The following is a 16,376-nucleotide window of genomic DNA, read 5'->3' as shown; positions in this document are numbered from 1 at the left end:
TTTTTTGATTTCTCATGAAATGTCACTGTTGTACATGTAAAGATGTCTTTATTTTCCCATCTTCTCTTTGCCACCCTTTTTGGTGGCAATCATGCAGAGTGCTAGAAGTAGGGGGGGGGGCTCAAATTCTTAGGTGGAATTAGTCCATTTAGTGCCACGTCAGAAGAAGTGGGCTTATATCCATAAAAACTCATGAGAAAATAAACATTTCTTTCCCCTCCCTCTTCCTTCTTTCTTTTTTATGATGTAAAAGCTACTTTTTTAAAAAAAAAATGTAGTTGTGATGGTACCTAGTGGAGATGTGGCATGTTACAGAGCTGTAGAGGCAGTACCTGGAAAGAATCTTGAACATTTTCCAAATGTAGATCATCTTGTATTATTAAATAATGTGAGTGGCTGGCCAAGTAAGAGCAATATGAATACTTATCACATACCACAGCGGCGGCAGCTATACACCATTTGATCATAGTTTTCATACAGGTGGACAACTAATTATTTGGCTGTTCTGTCTGAGGTTGCAGGTGGGACTCATGACTGAAAGAGAATCTGCATTCGGTAACATTTCTGCACATAGAGAACTCAAACGTAGTGATGAGAGAGAAAAGATCTAGTGTAGAATTTCCCACTGCAGATTTTTCTGTACTATGTGTTGCTGCTGCCATCGCATCTGGTACAGGCCAGAAACATGTTAAGCAAACAAGGGCAGGGTGACCACACATTCTTTTTCCAGTACATGTCCTCCATTTCATCCTTCTGTCCAGGAGGAATTCCAAAATGTCCTCCTTTTTGAGCATTAAGAAGCATGCCCTTATATGAGTGTTCTTTGCTTTTATTTGGTAAAGTCCTACATTTTGTGGTGCCTTGTCTTCCTTTGGAGTGTGGACATCTGATCACCCTGAGCAAGAGTTACTTTCACATTATGTAATTATAGCACTATGATTCCATTCTAATTATCACGGTTCTATCTTCTGAGCTCCTGAGATTTGTATTTTAGGGAAGGGTTCTCAACCAGGGAATTCTAGTGCCTCACCAGACTACAAATCCCTGGATTCCACAGGATGTTGCCATGGGAGTGAAACTGGAATCATAACACTATAAATGCACAATGTGAAAGGACCTTAGTGCTTGATCTAAGGGTAAGCAGTCTACTCTCTCATGCCACCTAAGTTGCGTTGTCTCAAAACTTCTTGGCTAAAGTAATCTCAGTAATTGTATGACCCTTTAAAGTAGAATTGTGCCCTTAAGTTCTATTTCACTGTGTTCTTATTGAGTGCTGTGTTTGGTTTGCTGTTTTTTCTTAAGCCTTAAATAAATTCTGCCTGAATAGTTTGTTACAGCTGAGCCCTTTCCTGACACTGAATTGCTCTCCCCCTTGCTCTTTATTCCAAGGCTCTACTCCATAAGCTTTTATCCTGTCCTGTTTTATTTTGAATTCAGAAAAACATTTGCTTTTAATTACCGGCATTCGCCCTTCTGTCGGACTGTTTGAGTGTTGAAGTGCAAAGATAAGTAATAAAAAGAATCTACTCTATTTTTCCCATGGCTTGAGGAATGTAGAAAAGCATTTGAGTCTGCCTGATGAATGGCCTGTGTTTTCCCCTCCTTTAGCCTGAAGCATGATCAAGGGCAGCGGCTAGCAAGCCCAAAGGGAAGCTAAATACTTATGTAGTGTATGATACAGGATAAAGTATTTGGCAGCCTTTCAATCTAGGCTTGTCTTCTCTGTCAGAGGAAAATATAGGCCACGTATTACAGTGCCTAGAGAAATCCTATTCAGGCATTTTTTTCTGTCTATACCATTAACGTTCTGGCCAAGCCCATTTTGTATAATGCAGGGGTTCCCAATCTGGGGTGCAATATGGCATTTCAAGGGGTCCAACAATAAGTGTTTTGTGTCTTTGAGTAATGAGTCATCACTCAGCTCTATCCCAATGTGCCTTGAGCAGTGGTTGTGTTGCTGTGGTAGCAGGCATTAAAACAGGGCCCCCGAGTGCCCATATCTGGAGGAGGAAGCTTGTGAAGGAGAACTTCAGGAACTTCGAGAAGACGTGATGATACTGTAGGCAATGGTGCAAGTACTATTGCTGGAGAGGAATGATGGAGTCGCGGGAGTTGGTGATGGACAAGACATGGGCCTGGGGCAACAGCTACCCCAGGTGGAAATGGTTGGCAGGCAAAAGTCGGCAATCTTGCCATCTCTATCCCCAGCATTGCAGTAGCAACCCTGACCAGTCCCACAGCAACTTTAAACATCACAGCCACAAGGGGCACCCCAACCACCACCAACAGGGCCACCCCAACCTCAAGGCAACCAATGGCTGAGGGTTACATGCAATGGGAGTGCTGAGAGGCTGCCATTTTTAGACAATAGTGTCACTTGGTGACCACACCAGATGACACCCGAAAGACAGGGTGATCAGATACCTTCTTTTTCTCAGAAATGTCCTCCATTTCAAACTTCTGTCCAGGAGGAATTCCAAAATATCCTCAAAATATTTTGAGCCTAAGAAGCATGAATTTATATTTCTATGAGTGTTTCGAGCTTTTATTTGGTCATGTCCCCATTTTTTCCTGAGTATCCTACATTTCGAGGTGTCTTGTCTTCCTTTGTGGTTATGACATCTGATCACCCTGGTACATCCGGTGGGGCAATACACCCTGTGGGACTGGCGTGGCTGCTGGGTGAGCAAAAAAGCACATTGCATCCCTTTTCTGCTCGCCTAGGGACCGCTCATAACTTTGAAACAGCACTAGTCTGGAGTGGTGAGGAAACTAGCAGTTCTTGACACTATTTATTTTTTCAAATAATGACATTTATACTCTTTTTTCCAACGAGCTTAAAACAGTGTATACACCTTTCATTTTCCCCATCTTATTCTCACAAAAATTCTGTAAAGTGAATCAGGCTGAGGAAAATGGACTAACTCAAGATCCTTCACTGAGAGTCAGGTCTGTGGAGACTAGAACCTGGATCTCACAAGTTATTTTAACCAACTGAATGGCCCCACTAAGGACCCCAAGGCAGGATGCTTCAGCTATTTTCTGTAGCAGGACCCAGAGAACAAAGGTGGACCAAGCCTTCCTTTTGTAATTGTTTTGGGAACTTATACTCTTCTCCCACCAGCCCCCATTTTTCTTTTCCTATATGTTTATTTGTTTTGGAGCTCTGCTGTAAATCCATACGGTTAACCTATGTCCTTTTTGTCAGAAAAGGAGCAAATAGCATTTATGAAAATGCCTCCTCCTGCTGCTGCTTAGAGTCCTTTTTGAAATGTTTCCCAGTATAAAAAGGATAGATGATGTTGCTCCCTTAAAGCCATTATTTTTTCTTGTGAAAGACTTAGAGTGGTAGATACCCTGTTTTTAATGTTAACCAGATATTCAAGTAAAATCAAAAATGTTAATAAGAAAAATTAACATTCTCAGGCTGTTTCACACATGCTTATTTGTAGCACAGCCTCCATTGGTAAGGTGCATGAGTGAATTCAGATAACATTTTCATTTTTCCTAAATATAGGGCTTTTTAACAGAGGTATCATCATCTATTTCAGTGTGCATGCCCCAGAAAGGCACTGAAAACATTGCCCAACAGAAGATTGCACATCCCATGTTACTACAGTAAAGAATCTGAGTCTGCTCAGATTCAAACTAGGCAGCACATGAAAAACTTGGAACTATCTACTGGTGTTTTATTTTTGCTTTACTGCACAGCAGGGGGGCTCCAAATTTAATCATGGTATCTCTGAGATGAGATGTTTACATTTGCCTTCCCTCAATCTGCTTCCCTTTCCAGCAGGTGGGAAAGCAGTGGCTGGGGGTTGGGGTGATGGAGATTTTGATCAGAAACACAGCCCACCGGGATAGAGAAAAAAATAACTCTTTCTCTCCAATTATTTTTCTGAAACTATTTCTAGGCTTTCTTTCAGAGCAAAGCCCTCCCATGGAAGAATAGTATACATAATATTATAATACTGTATGATATTTAAAATAAAATGCAACAGCTTAAAACACTTATGGTAATTGTCCATACCAGTGTTCATCTAAAACTAATTATGACATTGGAACAGAATGTAAAAGCAGCAGAAAAACTATTGAATACTTAGTTAAACACAAATTAAAGTAGAATAGGTTTTGTGGCCCACTTAAAAGCCAGCATTGATTAAGTCAAATGCATATTCCCTTGGGAGGAAGTTCAACACCAGAAAGGCCCTGCCCTAGTTTACATTGTTGGGCCAATTAGATTAACAACTGTTTGTGGCTGCAGTATAAAGTAAAACACACACACCACAGAGATAGGCACTTGATTGGTCTCCCTTGTCTAGTCCAATTTGACTGCCAGTTGGACACAGCTTAGGAAAATAACTTTTCCCAGAATCAACCAGCCATCATGGTCATCACACAAAACACACAGGGTCAGAGTCAGGCGGGGGAATATTGGGAGTTTGTTGCCACTCTCTGCAACTGAGTTACCAAGTAAAAAGAAACCAGATGCTGTACACATATATGTACCAAAAGCCTCTCCATCTCTATCTGTTGTGAGCATTCTGACACTTAAGACTTTAGTGTCAATATTCATTGCCTCTTCCCTAATGTGACTCTTCCTTTATTTACCTTCCAGGCACCCTGTGAAATTGAAGAGCCTGTCATGACATCACACAAATTGGTTATTAAGGTAAGCTGCTCTTCCGAACATGAATAGCAACTGATTATTGGCTTAGTAAACTTTTCCGCCATTGAAGCCTTAAGATCCTAACTTATTCCAGTTCAGTGGCAGATTAGCATGGCAGGCGATGGCATCCGTCCAGCTGTGGCATCAGTCCAGCCACTGTTCCTGTGCACAGCACAAGCAAATTTTGTGCCTTAAGGTGGTATATTCTGTAAATTGAGGAAGGGTGTGTAAAGCAGTGATACTTATCACCATGAAAAACAAACCATATCTTTGTGATTGATGAGAGAGGAAAGGCCGCATACTGACTGTGCCATCAGATCTTGATGAAAGATATTAACGGGTTGGATCCTAAGAACGTGAGCAAAAGGTAAATAGCCAGAAGAGCTGTTCCACAAATCACTTACTGAAGAACACATACAGTGCTATAGTTTGCTGTGTAATTGGCTCTCTGCTTCTTAATGGCGTGGCTAGTGTACATGGTATTCCTTGCCTAAGAAAATCCTATGAAATTAATGGGGTTGCCATAAGTCAGCAGGCAATTTGAAAGCACGTATACACACCAACACTTGCATAAAGTACAGAAGTGCCTTTCTTGAGCTGAAGATGCTTTCTACATGTAGGAGAGCTCCTTTGGATCCTACCCAGTTTCATTTCTTTGGCTCATATCATAATTTGTTCTGTTTTTTAAATATTGCATTGAAATTAATACTTTTTTAAGGAGGGGAGGGTACCAGGGATTTTATGTTTTGTATTTTTAACTTTGTTAGCCACCCCGATTGTTCTCAGAGGGGTGGGATACAAATAAATTTTTATTATTATTATTATTATTATTATTATTATTTCATTTATTTTATGTTTTTTAAAAATGCTATGAATAATAACTTTAGTATTCATTACAACTTTGTTCTCTTATAATTCCTACATATCAACTATGAAAATCTTATATTAGATAACACATAATGTTGTCTTGGGAGTGATTATATTCTTGGGTGGTCAGTCTCTATTGCTTTACTAATGGTTGTATGGAATCTTTCATTTTCTCGCTTACACCTTTTATAGGATAGCAGATATTATTATCTTAACCCATTTGTTGGACTATCAGAGTTGAAACTTAAGGCTTTTATTTATGCTTTCCATGAACATCATAGCTAAGCTGTCTCAAGGAACAGACTAGTGGTGTTCATACTATCATTTTCTGTGACTATAAATTTACACAATGCGAAATAATTAGTGCTGCTGAACAGGTAGACTAGGGCAGAGTAGACTCGAGGTCATTAAAAACCTGTTGTCCTTAGTTTAAGAGGAGGACAGAACATGTGTAGAAGGCATTCAATACCCCGTGTATATACAGTTGGCTCTCCCCATAGGTGGGCTTGCCTTCTGCAGCTTTGCGCTTACGCAGAAGGCAAGCCCTAGAAGTAGTAATAGGGTGCATATCCGCACTGTCCCCCCCACACCGCAAGCATACACTCTATTATTTTCTATGGGGCTTGAGCATATGGTCTTTTCCCCATATGCGGGGGGGGGGGGGGGTCCAGAACAGACCCCTGCGTATAGGGAGGGTGGACTGTGTAGAATGCTTTGTCCTTGTCACTGCTTCTCTTCTCTTTTTCCACCTGGTATTTTGCGACTAATATGAAAGTATTAGGATTTTGACTTGCAAAGCTGAAACTTTGCAGTTGAAAATAATTCCAGTGATTTCAGCCTCCTTTCATTAAAGGTGTTCATCTTAAATCTTAAATGTTCTTAAGTGACAATTAAGGGTGTCATTCTTCACTGATTTCATTCTTGAAGGAAGCAACAAATAATATTAGCAATTTCTTCCAGCTCCAAGAACATCTTTGAAAACTGAAAACTCTTTCGAAGACTATTTGCAGTTTGGGTCTAATTCTGTACATAATCTGCAAAAGGAATTTTTACTCAGAAAATAGATTTGCTTTTATGTGAAACAGTGTTTTCTACACAGAGCAGTGTTTTGTACTATGTGTTTTCTATACAGTGTTTTCTACTAGGCGCAGAAGTATTATTTTCTCTTCAGAAAATGTTTTTTTCAGTGGCAAAAAAAATTGTGAATTTTGAATAGAATAAGTTCTCAATTGTGAAGAGTCTCATCAATCTAGGATTCTCCCCATCAGGGTTTCAAAACACTTGAGAAACACATATTTTGAATATTTCATAAAAACTGTATCTTTCCATTTAGTCACAGGGAGTAGGAGTGGATGTAAACAACTGAACTATGATTGCATTTTGCTGATTGAGGAGCCGTTAGAATAATAGAATCATAGAACAATAGAGTTGGAAGAGACCACAAGGGCCATCCAGTCCAACCCCCTGCCATGCAGGAAATCCAAATCAGTGCATCCCTGACAGATGGCCATCCAGCCTCTGCTTAAAGACATCCAAGGAGGGAGATTCCACTACACTCCGAGGGAGTTTGTTCCACTGTTGGACAGCCCTTACTGTCAGGAAGTTCTTCCTAATGTTGAGGTGGAATCTCTTTTCCTGTAGCTTGCATCCATTGTTCCAGATGATATTTCAAATGTCATTACAGGGTTGAGCAAAGTGTAGACCTTGGGCTGCATGTGTCTCTCCCTGGGTTCTTCCAGATCACACTGTTATGTGGCCAAAAACAGGGTGTAGTGCTCCTTTTTGAAGCGTCCTAGAGCAGCAATTCAACTTTTAATTGAGTAACTTTGTGAGTGTGCTCATGGGAGGCTGGTTCATCTCCTTCCACCAGTTTCCATGTTGACCACTGCAAGCACGTGGTTCCAATTTACTATTACCAAGTAATTTATTAATGTCCAGAATAACTTTCTTCTGGGCAGAGGGGGAGGGGGATAAAGAAGATAGTGACCAAAGACAACACATTACACACATAACTTATAAGAGTTTCCCCTGTTCCCCATTTCACTTTTCCTCAGACACTCCAACCCTGGGCTTTAACCTTTTCTAGAGGCTCCCACTCTACCTTCTCATTCCCCCAGGGGCCTAGCATGTCAGGGCCCTTCAGTTTCTAGAAATCTGACATCTGGAGATATAGGAGGGACCCATTGGTACTGTCATTTGGGACATCCATGGTTTGTTCCACCCATGGCAGATCTTACTCAAGAGGATCAGTCATAGGGTGTCTGAGGCAGTGGCCCTTCAGGGCTTCCCTTCCATACTCCTTCACTAACCTACTCTTTTCCCTTATTGTGACTGCTTCCCATTCCCCTTGGCTGCATTCCTGCCTTACCCCTAGTTCCTCCTCAACTGCCTCTCCCTCGTCTCTGTCTGGCCCCTCTTTCTCTGACCTTCCACCTGCTTCTTCCACATCTCATCCCTTTTTAACTCTCTCACTCTCACTGATTGCTCTGCCCTTTCCCCCTTTATCCGCCGATCTCTTCCCAATTTCTCTTGCTTCCTTGTTCCTTCCACCCTCCAGCCGTATATGGGTGTGATTTGTCCAGTGTTCAGTGTCAGATAAGGTCCGGGCAGGTTCTCGGTGACAATGGGCACCTGGCCACCCATGTACCAAAAATTGCATTTTTGGCAATCTTTGTGGATCATAGAGAGGAAAATCGGGACCTGGGTCCACCAAAGTTGTCTAGTATATGCTTATTCATTATTGGTTTCTTTTTTTGTTTATTGCATTTCCAAAGAGTAGCCATGATTGTTTGGGGAGCAGGAAGACAATGGGCTATGAGAATTGCAGAGAGAGGCAACTGGGTCCTTCAGATGTTTAGGACTACAGTTCCTTACCATTGGGTATACTGGTTGGCGCTTATGAGAGTTACGTATAATCAAAGACATATGGGAGTCACCCAGGTGTCTTCCCATGTCTTGGATATTAACCATAGTTCACTGCAACATGATTTTTGTGGCTGACAGTGTGGTTCACCAGAACTATGAACTAGGCATCCAAAGTCTGAAGGTAGCTTAATTTCCTCCAGAGAAACCATGCACTTTGTAAACCGCTTAGGGAGTCCTTAAGTGCACTGATAAGTGGTATAGAAATGTACAGTACTTGCTATTGCTATTGCTATCAACCTGTGCTGTGCATACAGCATAATATATATGGTGTCTTCCTGAGCCCATCCTACTATTACATAGCCATATCAAATAGCCGATTTTGGGTGTCATGAAAAGCCAACAAATTGTTAGTAGTCTAGTTATTCTGCCAGGAATGGAAAGAAGTAGTTGTGGGAATTTCTGCTTCATAATTCAAAAATAACATAGCTAGCAATGTGAAATACATGCTTGACCGCATTGAGGGCACCATAAGTTGCTTCATTTCAGGAACCAAAATGTTTTGAACCAACCATTACACTTTCCACACCCTGGTTTTGGACTTTGAGCCAGATAGCAATACACATTACTATATCTCTAGTTCATTCCTTGAAAATCTTGGATAGCTCTTTAACTATTCAGGATGCTAGAAAGTGGATAAAGGAGAGCTCATCCACACAAATTGATTGTTGAAAGTTCCTTCTGTGAAGTTTCTGAAAGACTTTCTGCCCCTATTTTAAACATCCAAAGTCTATATTGATGATATTTATATTAGGCCAACCAGAAGGTGTAAAAATCAATTTCATGTTTGTAATCACCTATATTTCAGTGTCTGAACAATCCTGGCAGAGTCCTGCCTCTGTTCTATGCCCCAGGTGGTGCTGGTGGCTTTTAGTATATTGGGGTCTCTCTCTCTCTCTCTCTCTCTCTCTCTCTGTGTGTGTGTGTAGTAATTCATTTAACAGTTTTAAGAGAACAGATGTTTCAAAATATATGTTATCTTAACAAGAAGAAATATTCTTACAGCACCCTGGCTAATGGTATTGAAGCTATGAGCTTTCACCATCGTTCTTGATGGAAGGCATGACAGTCCAGTGATCTGCTGTCAACATTCGGCATTGTTCATGGGCTACTGCATTTAATTTTCACCAGGAATGTGTTGAGTAGAGGCTGCTGCTGCCTTTTTAGATCCCCAGCAGAGCACAATGAAGTTTACCATTGACTTCCAAACACATTGTGGTCTGGAGACCGCTGACTTGTAAACAATAAACTCATCTCATGTGAACAGAGGAACAGTTTAAGAAGGGCTGTTAGCCTGACAGTGAGAGTCCTCCTGGTGTCCTTCAGAGACATGTAGCTGCCAAAGTCAATACATGGATCAAGTTTCCATACTGTATTGGGACTCCAGAAATAGTTATGGTTGTTGATCAGCCGTCTTGTGTGGACTCAGGGTACAATATAGAAATTCAGGCATTTGTTTTCCACCTCCTCATTTATTTTGGCAGTTCACTTTGACAGTGACAATATAGCAGCTTCTTCTAGAGTGCTGCTTCCTACCACACAAGTAAGTATTCTCTCAGCAGGATTTCTTCAGAACAAGAAAGACTTGTTTTAAAAAATTGTTCTTCCACTGTTCATTTAATGAAAACAAATCCAGAGGGCGGTGTACTTTGTTTGGCTTCTTTTTGGAAGAGGAAGAATTAGAACTGATCCATTGCTGCATTATTTATTCATTTATATTCTTTTATCATCTATTAGCCCAAGCTCTCTGTGATATCTTTAAGTATCTTTGACTGAGTGATGTGAGCTTCATTCAATATGGTTGCAGTCCTGAATTCTCATATGAGGGAGCAAATCCCTTTCAGTACAGTGGGATTTACTTCTGAATAGAGATCCCTAGGATATCACTGTTTTTCATTAATATTTATTCAGATCACAGATCCCAACCATTCAGATTTTATTCTGTTACTTAATTGAGGAAGCCAATGTTTTTTGTGCATACACATCTACAGCTCTATATTCCCCCCCTGAAAAAAATGTTCGTTCTTTTCTCCTTTTGAAGTGACTATATTTCACTTCCAAAAACTGTTTACTAAGAATGCCTGTCTTAATATTTTATGGTTGCCAAAACAGTAGAGGGAACGTGGGTGTATAAGTCTGTTCATTGCAATAGATTTCAGATTATAAATCAGTGCCAGTTTGTATGGTAATGTGTGTTTGATATCAAACTGAAGTACAGATTTTTGTTTTCTATGCAGATTGCAGTTTCTGCTCTGTAATATATTATTGGAAATGTTTTCACTAAGAACTGTTTGTGAGACTCTGGAAAATTCATCTGCTCATCTGTTTACATCTCAGTGGCTTCAAATGTAATTTAGGAAGAGAAGAACACCTACAGTCTTAATAGCTTTGCTTCACTGAAGCACATGGATCTTATTAGCTGTCTCTCAGAGGATTTCACAATATTTTCCTGTTGCAATAATGCAATATTTTCATTAGAGGGAGTAGTTGATCCATTTTGGGGTTTTAACCTGAAATTATCTGGTTGAAAATTAATAGTGGCTTAAATGAGGGTTGTTTTACTAATCTTTTGATGTGTTATGGGGGACTGTTTCATTCTAAATCCATGTGTTTTGGTTGCTTCTTGAACAAAGAACTATAATGTGTTGCAATAATGTACAGTACAATGTGATGCAAGTAGATGTATGTTGCAAAGCAGCCCTCGAGTCACTTAGTTGGATGTGAGCCCAGTTGATCTGAAAAGCAGTATAACCCTCTGAAATTTCAATATTATTGGCATTGGGAGCACTGCTGTTTCATTTCTGAATATTTTCCATGCCAGACTTTTCAATATGAACCTGCCACTAAAATACTATAGCAAATCAATATGGATTAGCTATAGTATTTTAGCTAATCCATATTGATTTGCTTAATGAAGTAGATATAATATAGATAGGCTGTATCATTCCACATATAGCAATTGTGTAAAATACAAGAATTATATGTAGTGCAGATGATGGTTACAGCCCCATAGACTAGGACCAGTTATAGTGGGTAGTGTAACATAGCCTTGTACAGACAGGTGCTATGTGCCAGCCTGGGGCAGATTTTAGGTCACGGCAGTTAAGCTGAAGAAGAAAGCAAAAACCATCATTATATCAAAATATGCCCTGAATAACATTTCAGATGAATTCAAGGACAATGTAAGAAACAGATTTGAACTATTGAATATAACCGACCAGGAACTTGAGGAACTGTGGACAGAAGTCAAAGACATAAGGATGAATGCAAGCAAACACTAACAGTGGCCAAACAAGAAAGATAAGAAACAATGGATAACAGATGAAACACTTCATACAATAAAGGAAAGAAGAAAAGCAAAAGCAAAGGGAGATAGGAACAAAGCCAGAATCATAGGCGGGATACAAACCGCCACTTTGCGGCGTTCCCCCGCCGGCGCCATTTGCTCCGCACGGGAGCTGCAGCAGCCAAACCGCGTGGCTCCCACGCGGAGCAAAAAAGAAGCTCCATTTCGGAGCTTCTTTCCGTGGCGCACTGATGATGTCGCGAAGCGCCAAGGGCGCATTCGTGACGTCATTAGCGCCGCGACACGTCTGGACGCTATGCGTCCAGTACGTAAAGATGGCGGCGCCCCTGTGGAAGGGGCGCCGCCATCTTGTACGTATTGTATACGTACTAGGGTTAGGGGGGTGCGGAAGCACCGCCCCTTCCTAACCCTAGTACGTATACAATACGTACTATATGGCGGTTTGTATCCTGCCCTAGAATCATAGAGTTGGAAGAGACCACAAGGGCCATCCAGTCCAACCCCCTGACATGCAGAAAATCTAAATCAAAGCATCCCCGACAGATAGCCATCCAGCTTCTGTTAAAGACCTCTAAGGAAGGAGACTCCACTACACTTTGAGGGAGTTTGTTCCACTGTCGAACAGCCCTTACTGTCAGGAAGTTCCTCCTGATGTTGAGGAGGAATCTCTTTTCCTGGAGCTTGCATCCATTGCTCTGGGTCCTAGTCTCTGGAGCAGCAGAAAACAAGCTTGCTCCCTCCTCAATATGACATCCCTTCAAATATTTAAACAGGGCTATCATATCACCCTTTAACCTTCTCTTCTCCAGGCTAAACATCCCCAGCTCCTAAGGCATTCCTCATAGGGCATGGTTTCCAAACCCTTCACCATTTTAGTCACTTTCCTTTGGACATGCTCCAGTTTCTCAACATCCTTTTTAAATTGTGGTGCCCAGATCTGGACACAGTATTCCAGGTGGAGCCTGACCAAAGCAGAATAGAGTGGCACTATTACTTCCCTTGATCTAGACACTATACCTCTATTGATGCAGTCTACAGTTGCATTGGACGTGTTAGCTGCTGCATCGCACTGTTGAGTCATGTTCAATTTGTGCTCTACTTGGACTCCTAGATCCCTTTCACACGTCTCATTCAGCCAGGTGTCCCCCATCCTATATTTGTTCATTTCATTTTTCCACTCTAAGTGCACATTTCTCTGTGTTGAAATTCATTTTGTTAGCTTTGGCCCAGCTTTCTAATCTATTAAGGTCTTTTTGAATTTTGATCTTGTCCTCTGGAGTATTAGCTACTCCTCCTAATTTGGTGTCATCTGCAAATTTGATAAGTATGCCCCCAATTCTGTCATCCAAGTCACTGATAAAGATGTTGAATAGCACTGGGCCCAGGACAGAACCCTGTGGAACTACACTGGTCACTTCTCTCCAGGATGAAAAGGAGCCATTGTTGAGCACCCTTTGGGTTCGGCCGGACAACCCATTACAAACCCATGTAACGGTTACCTTGTCTAGCCCACGATTCACTAGCTTGTTTGCAAGAATGTCATGGAGAACCTTGTCAAAAGCCTTACTCAAATCAAGATATACTATATCCACAGCATTCCCTTCATCTACCAAGCTGGTAATTTTATCAAAAAAAGAGATTAAATTTGTCTGGCATGACTTCTTTCTCTGAAACCCATGTTGACCTTTTGTGAACACAACTGTCCAACGTCTGACACGCAGGAATAAGGAGAAATACTACAATGATCAATGCAGAGAAATGGAAGAAATCAACAAAAAGGGAAGAATGACAGACCTCTATCAAAAAATCTGAGAAATTAAAGCCAAGTTTGAACCAAAGGCAGAGATGCTCTATGAAGAAAAAAGGAACATTATACAGGAACAGGAAGAAATAAAAAGACACTGGAAGCAAAACACAGAAGAGTTACATAAATGAGATAAGGGAAGATATGATATTTTGAATGAGGAGCCGTATGAAGATGAACCCCAAATTTTAAGAAGTGAAGTCAAATCTGCAATAAAGGAAATTGGGAGGGGGGAATCACCGGGAACAGATGATATCCCAGTTGAACTGCTACAGTGCCTACAGACAGATGCAACTTTAGTGCTAACTGAAATATGCCAACAAATATGGACAACACAGCGGTGGCCAACAGACTGGAAATGCTCAATATACATATCAATCCAAAGGAAAGGAGATACAAAAGACTGCAGCAACTATAGGAGAATAGCACTAATCTCACATGCAAGCAAAATAATGCTCAAAATTCTGCAGCATAGACTCCAACCATACATGGAGAGAGAAATTCCAGAGATGCAAGCAGGATTCAGAAAAAAAGGGGGCTCTAGGGAACACATTGCAAACATGCAGTAGCTAATGGAGCACACCAAAGATTTCCAGAAAAGAATCACCATGTGTTTTATAGACTACTGCAAAACATTTTATTGTATAGGTTATGAAAAGCTATGGAATGCCACTACATCTGATAGTCCTGATGAGGAATCTGTACCAAGGACAAGAGGCCATGTTCAGAAGAAAAATTGGGGAAACAGAATAGTTCCCAACAGGCAAAGGGGTCAGGCAAGGCTGCATCCTATCACCTTACTTGTTTGACTTATATGCTGAAAACATCATAAGAAAAGCAGAAGTAGAATCAGAAAAGGAGGAGTAAATATAGGAGGAAACAACATTAACAACCTAAGATATTCAGACGACACCATAACGTTAGCAGAAGACATTCAGAAATTGGAACAGTTAATAAGGAAGGTCAAATATGAAATTGCAAAAGCAGATCTGATGCTGAACATAAAGAAAACAAAAATAATGACCACAGAAGAAATACAAATTCAGGCTAGACAATGAGAAAATTGAAATAGTTAAATAATTCCCATATCTAGAATCAAACATTAACCAGAATGGAGACTGCAGTCAAGAAACAAGAAGAAGACTAGGAATGAGAAGGGCAGCTATGAAAGAACTGGAAAAGATACTGAAGAGCAAATACATACAACTGAGCACTAAAGTCAGAATCTCTATTTTTGGCACTGACTCTGTCACTTGCGCTTTTTAAAGATTGTACTGTGATTTGTGATTTATAAAATAATTAATCTGAACCAACTTTTTAAAAGGCCTGTGCACTTAGAAGAGATGCTCAATTAACAAAATAATTTAGCATTTCTTCCCTCGGCCTCAGTTTCATAGCTTGTAGGTACACTTGCCTGCCTATTTTGGCCTTAACACTGTTGTCAAAATATGGCTTTGTGCTACTGATGTAGTTTTGTCTTTCTTTGCCACAGCACCCCTTGAGGAAATGCTACTGCCTCCTTCTCAGCAAAGAAGCTCTTCCTTAACTAATGAAGATGCTGTTGTGATCTCTGATTAAAATTATAGGCTTTGATTAAAATATGAATGATCAAATGACTTCCCACAAAAACGAGTTTCGAGTTGTAAAGTCGAAGGCTTTCATGGCCGGCATCCATAGTTTTTTGTAGGGTTTTTGGGCTATGTGGCCATGTTCTAGCAGAGTTTCTTTCTGACGTTTTGCCAGCATATGTGGCTGGCATCTGGTACACAAATAATGACTTCTGAAAAGATCTTACATGCATATATGCTCACGTGAGATCAGAATTGGAATCTTCAGAGAATATCCTGCCTGATGGATGGATGATTCCCAGAAAGAACAAGCTTTCTATCTAACCCAAGGGTAGGAAACTTTTGACCTCCCAGATTTTGCTGGTTTCCAGCTCCCAACCACTGCCACCACCTTTGGCTATGTTATCTATTTGGGGGAGACTTAAGGAGTGTTACTGGTCTTTAAGACCACAAAGTGAACATCCTTGCCATAATTATTTTGATGTGTATGCATTCATGAGGTAACTTCAGAAATCATCCAAAGGTTAATTTACAATATCCTTAATCCACTCTACAAACAAAGCACAAAAGATGCTTGATACAAAGTTTATATTTTATTGTGTTTTTTATTATTGTATTATGTATTTTATTTTTTTAATTTTCTATTACTGCAGTTTGTTTCCTTTTTGTATTTTTATTTTGTATTTTATTTTGCAGTTATTTTTTAATATTTAAAGGAATCATTTCTATTTTCCCACTTAGCAAATCTCTCCCATTTCAGCTGTAAGTAGCAATTTGTCAGCAGAAATTCCATTTTAAAAGGCCCTTTCAAATAAAAAAAGTTTCATGTTACAGCGTGAGACAATATTTCCTGTGTCACAACCAAGATAAATGCAATATAATCTTCAACTGATTCACTATATGGAAGAATGAAAGATGGTATGTTTTGGCTGCAGACAGCCCTGCGCCTTTCTGCTGTAAGGAAGTATCCATGTGAACCAAGACAATATTCCAGTTGCTACAACAACAGGAATGGGAGTTCCCCAAGCTTCTTACAGAATAGTTCTGTGGGCTAAGAGAAGGAGTCTTCCTCTTCCATAACATGTGACTGAAAAAGAAACTGCAAGCCCTTGCTTGCAGAGGGAAAACAATACTCTTCAGAGGAACAATTTCTAAATATACAGAAAAGTTAAGATCATGACATCCTGAACTGACGAATAAAGTAGTCCAGACTTTGCCGACAACCAGCTGGTATAATTT

General features: G+C 40.3%; 1 protein-coding gene across 4 annotated transcripts in view; it reads left to right on the top strand.

Annotated features, from left to right (window-relative positions):
- The window catches only part of SLX4IP (SLX4 interacting protein), a 105,397-nt gene that overhangs the window by 14,162 nt on the left and 74,859 nt on the right, over nt 1–16,376 (top strand). For all 4 annotated transcript variants that reach the window (XR_016280842.1, XM_089519268.1, XM_089519266.1 and 1 more), the window contains exon 2: nt 4,619–4,672. Coding sequence is in view for 3 of the 4 variants with exons in the window: in XM_089519268.1 (XP_089375394.1) it covers nt 4,646–4,672 (27 nt within the window). In the remaining variant the exon portion in view is untranslated. The remainder of the gene's footprint in view (nt 1–4,618; nt 4,673–16,376) is intronic.

The sequence above is a fragment of the Sceloporus occidentalis genome, unplaced genomic scaffold (genome assembly GCF_023333645.1).
Source record: "Sceloporus occidentalis isolate IW3139 unplaced genomic scaffold, rSceOcc1.0.p SCAF_4, whole genome shotgun sequence".
In the NCBI taxonomy this organism is placed as follows: Eukaryota; Metazoa; Chordata; class Lepidosauria; order Squamata; family Phrynosomatidae; genus Sceloporus; species Sceloporus occidentalis.
The sequence above is the reverse complement of the archived record's forward strand: the minus strand, read 5'-3'. Positions and strand labels throughout refer to the sequence as shown.